At 64.8% G+C, this 9226-nt stretch overlaps 1 protein-coding gene across 1 annotated transcript in view; it reads right to left on the reverse strand.

Moving 5' to 3' along the window:
• The window catches only part of HSPG2 (heparan sulfate proteoglycan 2), a gene marked incomplete at its 5' end in the record, with an annotated part of 36504 nt that overhangs the window by 16287 nt on the left and 10991 nt on the right, over positions 1-9226 (reverse strand). The window contains 18 exon segments of the mRNA XM_027693158.1: positions 257-489; positions 1466-1687; positions 2689-2787; positions 2867-2975; positions 3049-3158; positions 3244-3343; positions 3424-3568; positions 3654-3738; positions 3969-4085; positions 4170-4317; positions 4398-4510; positions 4797-5063; positions 5527-5624; positions 5701-5896; positions 6053-6313; positions 8318-8497; positions 8577-8769; positions 8849-9030. Coding sequence (XP_027548959.1) covers positions 257-489; positions 1466-1687; positions 2689-2787; positions 2867-2975; positions 3049-3158; positions 3244-3343; positions 3424-3568; positions 3654-3738; positions 3969-4085; positions 4170-4317; positions 4398-4510; positions 4797-5063; positions 5527-5624; positions 5701-5896; positions 6053-6313; positions 8318-8497; positions 8577-8769; positions 8849-9030 — 2858 coding nt within the window.

Genomic DNA, 9226 nt, shown 5'->3' on the forward strand with positions numbered 1-9226 from the left:
TCACCCCCCCAGTGAAGGGACACCAGGGAGGGTCAGCTCCCCACCAAGGGGACACCAAGAGGGTTCTCCCCCCAGTGAGGGGACACTAAGGGGGGGTCCCCCCTTCTGAGGGTCCACCAGTGGGGGTCACTTCCTAGTGAGGGGCCACCAAGAGGGGTCACCTCCCTGCTGAAGGGACACCAAGGGAGGGGTCAGGTCCCCACCAAGGGGACACCACGAGTGTTTTCCCCCCACGAGGGGCACCAGGGGGTCTCACCTCTCCGATGCAGCCGCGGAAGGAGGCGTTGGTGGGGGGCCGCAGGGGGGGCTCGGTGCCCCCCAGGTACAGGGGGCTGCGCAGGTTCAGCCCCTGGCTCTTGCCGGGCGAGGAGCGTTTCACAGGGGCCGCGTCGTCCACCACGAGGGTCCCGTCCTTGTTCAGCCGCTCGGCCGTCACCCAGTGCCACTGTCCCAGTGCCACCGGGGCCGCGCTCCGCAGCACCGCCGGGCCTGGGGATGGGGGAGGTCACGGGGGGCAATGGGGACACCAGGGGACACCGGGGGACACTGGAGATGCTCAGGAACTTGAGAGGTGTCCCCAGTGATGCTGGGGAACCTCGGTGGTGCCCGAGGACCCCAGTGGTGACAAGGGACCCCAGTGACACCAGGGGACCCCACAGATGTCCAGGGACCCTGGCAGCATCTGGGGACCCCAGTGAGATCAAGGTGACACTTGGTGGTGTGTGAACCCAGTGACCCAGTGGTGCCAGAAGACCCCAGTGACATTTGGGGACTCCAGTGTGGCCAAGGCACCACAGTGATATTTGGGGACCAAAGCAGTGCCCGGGGACCCCAGTGGTGTGACAATGATGCTTGGGGACCCTAACTCCTAGGGATGTGATGCCAGGGGACCCCAGTGACACCGGGGTACTTCAGGGATGCCAAGGGGACCTCAGGAATGCGCAGGGACCCCAGTGGTGCCAGAAGACCCAATGATACTCAGGGACCCCAGTGATGCCAAGGGGACCTCAGGAATGCCCAGGGACCCCTGGGGACCCCAGTGGTGCCAGAAGACCCCAGTGATACTCGGGGACCCCAGTGGTGCCAGAAGACCCCAGTGATACTCAGGGACCCCAGTGATGCCAAGGGGACCTCAGGAATGCCCAGGGACCCCTGGGGACCCCAGTGGTGGCAGAAGACTCCAGTGATACTTGGGGACCCCAGTGATGCCAAGGTTTGGGGTTAGGGTCACCCCCTGGTGACAACAGGGGACCTCACTGATGACCAGGGACCCTGACAGCACTTGGGGACCCCAATGATACCAAGGGACCCCAGTGGTGCCAGGGGATCCCAGTGGTGCCAGGGGACCCCACTACAGCTCAGGGACCCTTGTGACACCAATGGACCCTGGTAATGCCACGTCACCCCCTACCCCCAGGATCCCCAGAGCCCTCCCCCACAGTGCCCTCATCCCCGTGCCACCCACCTGAGCCCAGCTCGTAGCGGAACTCGAGGTGGCCTCCGACCATGGCCAAGGCCACGAAGTCCTCGACGGGGGCGGCTTTGCCGGCGCTGAAGAGCAGGAGCCCGTCGGGTGCCAGCGGCAGGAACTCGGCGTCCACGCGCAGCTCGTGGTGCACGTTGGTGAGGGGCGGGTACGACACGAAGGCTCCGTCCTCCTCGAAGGACGGCATGTTCACCGCCTCCCCTGTGCACCCCAGTCAGTGCCCCGCACTGGGACCCCACCTCCATCCCCATGGTGGGACCCCACCTCCATCCCCATGGCGGGACCCGACCTGCATCCCCAGAGTGGGACCCCATCACCCATCCCCAACATCTGTATCCATGGCAGAACCCCAACATCCACCCCCAACATCCATACCTATGGCAGAAACCCATCCTCCATCCCTAGGGTGGGACCCCATCATCCATCCCCAACACCCATATCCATGGCAGAAACCCAACCTGCATCCCTGTGGTGGGATCCCCTCACCTATCCCCAACATCCTTATCCATGGCAGAACTCCATCCTCCATCCCCAGGGTGGGACACCATCACCCATCCCCAACATCTGTATCCATGGCAGAAACCCAACTCCATCCCCAACACCCATATCCATGGCAGAACCCCAACCTGCATCCCTGTGGTGGGATCCCCTCACCTATCCCCAACATCCATATCCATGGCAGAACTCCATCCTCCATCTCCAGGGTGGGACACCATTACCCATCCCCAACACCTCCATCCCCACGGTGCCCCTCTCCCCAGGCTGGTCCCGATCCCCATGCCAGTGTCCCCAGGGTGGTGCCAGCCTTGTATCCATCTCACCAGGGTGGTCCCAGCCCCACGCCCAACTCCCTGGAACAGTCCCAGCCCTCTGTCTGTGTCCTCAGGGTGGTCCCAGCCCCATGTCCGTGGCCGGGAGTCCCCAGCCCTGTGCCCATCTCCCATCACATGCCCACATCTCCAGAGTGCTTCCCGCCCCATCCCCGTGTCCCCAGCTATGTCCCCATTTCCGCAGGGTGGTACCCGCCCCATCCCCGTGTCCCCAGGGTGGTCCCCAGTCATGTTCCCAAGTTCCCACAGTGGTCCCAGCTCTGTGCCCATCTCCCTGGGGTGGTCCCAGCCATGTCCCACCTCCCCGGGGTGATCCCCACCCCGTGCCATGTCCCCAGGGCGGTGCCAGCCCTGTGTCCCCATGTCACTCACCCTCAGTGCACCTGTCCCCGCTCTTGCCCAGGTGGCAGCGGCAGGTGTAGCCCTGCCCGTCCGGCCGGTTGACACAGGTGGCATCGGGCCCACAGGCCTCTGTGGGGTGACAAGCCATGAGCACCCAGCCGAGAGGGACACTGAGGTGCCATCCCCAGGGCAGGGTGGTGTCACCTACCTGGGTGACAGTGCAGAGCCTGCGAGTACTCGCAGTTGCTGCCGGTGAAGCCGTGGGGACAGCGGCACATGTAGGTGCCACTCTCGTCGTCCTGGCACACGCCGCCGTTCTGGGGAGGGGGTGACACGGGTGTCAGCCGTGGGTGGCGATGGGTGGGCACCTCCCACCCCCTCCAACCTCACCTGGCACGGCCGGTCCTGGCAGGTGGGACAGTTGGTGACACCGTGCGCCTGCAGGTCCATGTCCCCAAAGGCCACGTCCTCCCCTTGGATGCGGAGCTGGCGCACGCAGCCTGCGCGGGGACGGGGATGGGCACAACTGCCACGTGATGCCCAGCCCCCCCCTCGCCCTGGTGCCCCCCAAAACCCACCACTCACCCATGAAGCCGCGGCTGAGCCCCGTCTTGGCCACGGCACCGATGTCGGGGTACCCGCCCAGGAACAGCTCCTCGTTCAGATCCAGCCCTTGGAACTTCCCCTGCGGGCACGGGTGGGTGGGCACCACCTCCAGCACCCTGACCCCCACCCAATGCCCGCCACCATCCCCCGAATCACTACCTGGGAGGTGCCATTAACGGGGGGGTGCCCGTCCAGTGCCAGCGAGCCCCAGGTGAGGTTGCGGAGCAGCCGCACGGTGTGGTACTGGCCCAGCCGCAGCGCCGTGGGGTGACGGATGGTGGCCATGCCCGAACCGGCATCAAACCTGATTGTTTTGGGGCACAAGGGGTGTGGGTGGGTGCTGGCATCCATCTCCCCCCTGTCCCAGAGCACCCACTCGTGGCTCTCACCTGAACTCGGGGCGGCCGCCCACCAGCCCGAAGGAGATGAAGTCGGCGCCGCTGTTTTTCCGCTGCCCGTTGTAGAGGAGAAGCCCTGAGGGGTGGCAGGAGGTCAGGCAGGAGGGTCCCCACCCTGGGGTGGGGGTCATGTCCTAGGGGACCCCAAAATCCCCCCAGGATGGAGGAGAACTCCCCCGTAAAGTGGAGGGGCTCAGATGAAACGAGAATGGGAGATAAAGGAGGGCAAGGGGAGGACGAAGGGAGGAGGAAACAGCGGAGAGGACATGGAGGAGGACACAGGGACACGTGGGGACACGGGCTCACCATCAGCAGCATCAGGCCGGAAGCTGATGAGGATCTCAAACCTCTTGTAGGCGTCCTTGATGGTGGGCAGGGGGAGGAAGGACTGGGGCGACTGCCCGAAATAGGGAACCAGGTGCTCTGTGGGGACAGGGCGGGTCAGGAGGAGTGCGGGGACATCACCCCCACCCCTGCCTGGCCCTCTGCCCGTCCGTCCCTCCTCACCCTGGACCTTGAGCACGTAGTAGGCCGTCTCCTGGCCGCGGTGGTTGCCGGCGGTGCAGGTGTAGACCCCGCCGTCCTCGGGGTGCACGGCCGGCAGCGTCAGCACGTTCCCCTCCACCCTGGCACCCGCCGGCAGCTCTCCCTCCAGCTGTGCCACAGCGCAGGGGGGTCAGCACCCACATAGGGTGCCCCCCCGACCTTCCCCCCCGCCCCATCCCTCCCTCTCACCTTGCTCCAGGTGATCTCTGGCACCGGGAAGCCGGACGCCAGGCACGGCAGAACGGCCGCCGATCCCACGGACACCTCCTTCACCTCTGGCTGCCCCACGATCTGGGGGGCGGCTGGGGACGCACGGGGGTGTCACCAGGGCTGCGGTGACACCGTGCGTGTCCCCCCAGCTCCGCGTGTGTCCCCCCAGCTCCGTGTGTGTCCCCCAGCTCCGTGTGTGTCCCCCAGCTCTGTGTGTGTCCCCCAGCTCCGCGTGTGTCCCCCCAGCTCCGTGTGTGTCCCCCCAGCTCCGTGTGTGTCCCCCCAGCTCTGTGTGTGTCCCCCCAGCTCTGTGTGTGTCCCCCAGCTCCTTGTGTGTCCCCCCAGCTCCACGTGTGTCCCCCAGCTTCGCGTGCCCACCTTGCACGTGCAGGATGACGTGGGACTGGACGGTGCCCACGGCGTTGGTGGCGGTGCAGCGGTACTGCCCCGCGTCCGCCCGCTCCACCCGCTCGATGGTGAGGGTGCCAGCGCGGACCAGCACCCCGGGCCGGATGCGGCCCCCCACTTTGCTCCAGGTGACGTGGGGACGCGGTTCACCCAAGCCCAGGCACTCCAGCTCCACTGTCGTCCCCACCAGCACCGTCTGCACGGCCGTCCGGATGTTGATCAGGGCCCTGGGGAGAGCTTGGGGGGGACAGCGGGGTTTTGGGGTGACCCCCTGGCACAGGGAGACATCGCAGCCCAGGGCGCCACGAGAGGAGTGAGAGATGGGGAGAAATGGGGTGCTCAAGGGGATGGGGGGACCAATGGGATTGGGAATGGGGAGATGTTGGAGGTGTTGGGGTGCTCATGGGCTGGGGAGACATTGGGGGTGTTGGGGTACTCACGGGCATGGGGAGACATAGGGGGTACCAGGGTTGTGATGGGTGTGTGGAGAGATTGAGGGTACTGGGGTGCCTGTGGGCATGGGGAGAGATTTGGGATATCGGGGTGTCCATGGGTGTTGGGAGACTTGAGGGTGCCCAGGTGACCATGGATTTAGGGAAATGGACGGTACTGGGGTGCCCCTGCGTGTGGGGAGATGGGGGTACCAGGGTGCCCGTGGGGGATAGGTCAGAGGTCTCCTGTGCCCCGGTGCTGTTCCTACCCTGGATGGTGAGGGTGGCCCTGTCCTCCGCCTGCCCGCCCGGGGCGCTGGCCCGGCACACGTACACCCCCTGTGCCCCCCACGCCAGCTCCGGGATCCTGTGGGGACACAGCCGGGGTGAGGGACCCCACAGAGGGTCAGGGGGGTCCCACCTCCCCACGCCCCGTTCCTTACCGCAGCACCCCGTCCCGCACGCTGTGGGTGGGGGGCAGCTCCCCGCCCTCCTTCAGCCACTCCACACGCACCCGGGGGTCCCCGGACACGGCGCAGGCGAACTCGGCGGTGCCGCCCACGCCCTTGACGAGGCTCCCCGGGGTCACCCGCACCGCCAAGGGACCACCGCCGATGTCCACACCTTCAGCAGCGCCACCTGGGAAAGGTGGAGGACACTGATGGTACCAGGTGGCACCGGGATCACCCGGGCGGGATGCAGAGCCCAGTGGTACCCAGGAGCACCAGTGTCACCCAGGCAGCACCAGGAGCACCCAGGAGTGACGCAGAGCCCCCCTGGTCCCAGAGGGCTCACCGTGGACGGCCACGCGGGCGAAGGCCTCGGCGGAGCCCACGCGGTTGGTGACCAGGCAGCGGTAGGTGCCGGCGTCGGCGGGGGCGGCGGGGCTGATGCGCAGGAGGCCGGCGCGGTGGGACACGCGCCCCGACAGGCTCCCGTTCACCTTGGCCCAGGTGTAGTGCAGCGGGGGGGTGCCGTGAGCCAGGCACTGCACCTGCAGCGCGTCCCCCGCGCGCACCGCGGCGTCCTCCGGCAGCACCGTGGCGTACGGGGCGGCTGCGGGATGCACGGAGCCTCAGCGGGGATGGGGCCGGGAACGGGACAGCGGGGCAAGGAGGGTGTTGGAGCGGGGTGTGGGGGGGATGGAGGTGGGTGGGTGTTGGGAGGGATGAGGGTCGGATGGATCTGTGAGGAAGGGATGGATGGAGGAGTGGGAGAGGAGATGAGATAGGGATGGCTGGGATGGTGAGTGAAGGATGGATCTACCGGGAGGGAAGGATGGATGGATGGAGGGATAGATGGAGGGATGGAGGGATGGATGGAGGGATGGATGGATGGAGGGATGGATGGATGGAGGGATGGATGCATGGAGGGATGAATGGATGGATGGATGGGTGGGTGGGTGGATGGATGGCAGAGTTTGAGAAGAGATGGTGAGATGGGCATGTGCTGGGATGGACAAAGTGGATGAATCCATATGGAAGAAATGGATGGATGGATGGATGGATGGACAGATGAGTTTGGGACAAAAAGGAGTGATGGGTGTGTGCTGGGGTGGACCGGGGATGGACAGATCCCCAAGGAAGGGATGGATGGAGGGGTGTGACAGGAGATGAAGAGGTGGATGTGAGCTGGGATGGTTGAATGATGGATGAATCCACCAGGAAGGGATGGGTGGGTGGGTGGGTGGATGGCAGAGTTTGAGAGAAGATGGAGAGATGGGCACATGCTGGCATGGATGAGAGACAGATGGATCCAAGAGGAAGGGATGGATGGAGGGGTGTGAGCAGAGATGGAGAGATGGGTGTGTGCTGGGATGGATGAAACAGGTGGATGCACAAGGAAAAAATGGATGGAAGGGTGTGACAGGAGATGGGACAGCTGAGTGATGGATGAATCCACACGGAAGAGGTGGGGATGTGGGTGGATGGATGGATGGGTGGATGGATGGATGGATGATTGGCAGAGTCTGAGAGGAGATGGCAAGTTGGGCGTGTGTTGGGATGGAGGAGACGGATGATGCACAAGGAAAAGATGGACGCAGGAGTTGGGAAATGGAGAGTAAGATGTGGGGGATAAATGTACCAGGAAGGGTTGGATGGATAAGTCTGAGGGGAGACTGAGAGATGGGTGTGTGCTGGGGTGGATGACATGGATGGACGTACAAGGAAGGGATGGATGGAAGGGTGTGGGAGGAGATGGCGAGATGGATATCAGCTGGGATGGATAAGCAATGGATGAATCCACAAGGAAAAGGTGGATGCAGAAGTGAGGAGATGTAGAGATGGGTGTGTGCTGGGGTGGAGGAGTCGGGTGGAGGAGTTAGGAGAGGGAGAGCTGGGACAGCTGAGTGATGGATGAATCCACAGGGAAGGGGAGGGGATGTGGGTGGATGGATGGATGGATGGATGGATGGATGGATGATTGGCAGAGTCTGAGAGGAGACGGTGAGTTGGGTGTGTGCCGGGATGGATGAGATGGATGGTGCACAAGGAAGGGATGGATGGAAGGGTGTGAGAAGAAATGGAGAGGTGGGCATGTGCTGGGATGGGCCAGAGATGGGTGAATCCACAAGGAAGAGATAGATGGAGGAGTAAGGAGATGGAGAGATAGGTGTGTTTTGGGATGAACGTGATGGATGGATCCATGAGGAAGAAATGGAAGGAGGGATACAAGCAGAGATGGAGAGGTGGGTGTGAGCTGGGAGGGGTGAGCTGTGGATGGATCCAGGAATAGGGGATGGATGGATGGATGGATGGATGGATGGAGGAGAGAGCAGAAGTGGAGACAGACATACACAGAGATGGGACAAGCTGGTGGCCACATCCATGGGAAGGACTGGGTGACAGAGCTTGAGAGCAGATGGAGAGGAGGAGGATGAGCGCTGGGATGGGATGAGGATGGTCCCGCAGGGAAGGGCTGGATGTGAGGGTGGGAGCAGCGACGGGGATGGGCACGTGCAGAGGAAGGACAGAGAGGAGCCAAGGATGGGTGATGCCAGAGGTGAAGGCAGCAGGAGGGACCCAGGGGCACCCAACCCCCCTGGGACCCTCTCCTTACTCTCCACATCCAGGGTGACGAAGACCTCTGTGGAGCCCACGGGGCTGGTGGCATTGCAGATATACTGGCCTGAGTCCTGCTGCGCAGCGCGAGGGATCACCAGGGTCCCGTTGACCACGCGGTGCTGCCAGGGCAGGGGCGCCCGCAGCTTCGACCACTCGATCCGCGGCATCGGGTCCCCTGCGGCCACACCGGCACCCGTCAGGTCTGGCACCGCCCGGGGTGCCCATCCTGCCCCACCACCCCCTCCCGCCCGTACCTGTGGCAGTGCAGTGCAGCGTGGCCGTGTCCCCGGCCACCACGGTGACGGTGGCGGGCGCGGTGACCTCGGGGGCGCCGGGGTGCCGCTGCGCCGACTCCACGCCCACGTCCACCCGCGCCTGCGCCGAGCCCAGCGCGCTGTGCGCCGTGCACACGTAGGTCCCGGCGTGCTCCGGCTTGGCCGGCGAGAGCTGGGTGGAGGGGACGGGGTGTGGGTCGAGTGCTGGGCATCCCCCGGTGCCCTGCAGCACCCCGGGGTGCCCCCCTCACCTGCAGGATGGCCTGGCTGTCCATGTGCAGCAGGGTCTGGTGCTCCACCTTCTGCCGGGAGCCCAGCCGGCTCCAGCGCACCAGCGGCCGCGGTTCGCCCCGCCCGAGGCACTCCAGGCTCAGGGATTTGCCCTCCTTCACTGTCACGGGGCCTGGTGGCATGACTGACACGGTGGGGGCACCTGGAGAAGGAGGAGGATGGGGGTGTGGGGATGGGGACACCACCGTGAGGGATGGCCATGGGGGCACCATCACCTTGGGGATGTCGGGAACACAAGGAGGACACGAGCATGGGAGTGGGGCTGGGGACACCATCATCCCAGGGGCATGTGGAGCACATGGAGGACTCAGGGATGGGGACATATCATCCCAGGGGCA

The sequence above is a fragment of the Neopelma chrysocephalum genome, unplaced genomic scaffold (assembly GCF_003984885.1).
Source record: "Neopelma chrysocephalum unplaced genomic scaffold, ASM398488v2 Primary Assembly neopelma1_90, whole genome shotgun sequence".
Classification (NCBI taxonomy): domain Eukaryota; kingdom Metazoa; phylum Chordata; class Aves; order Passeriformes; family Pipridae; genus Neopelma; species Neopelma chrysocephalum.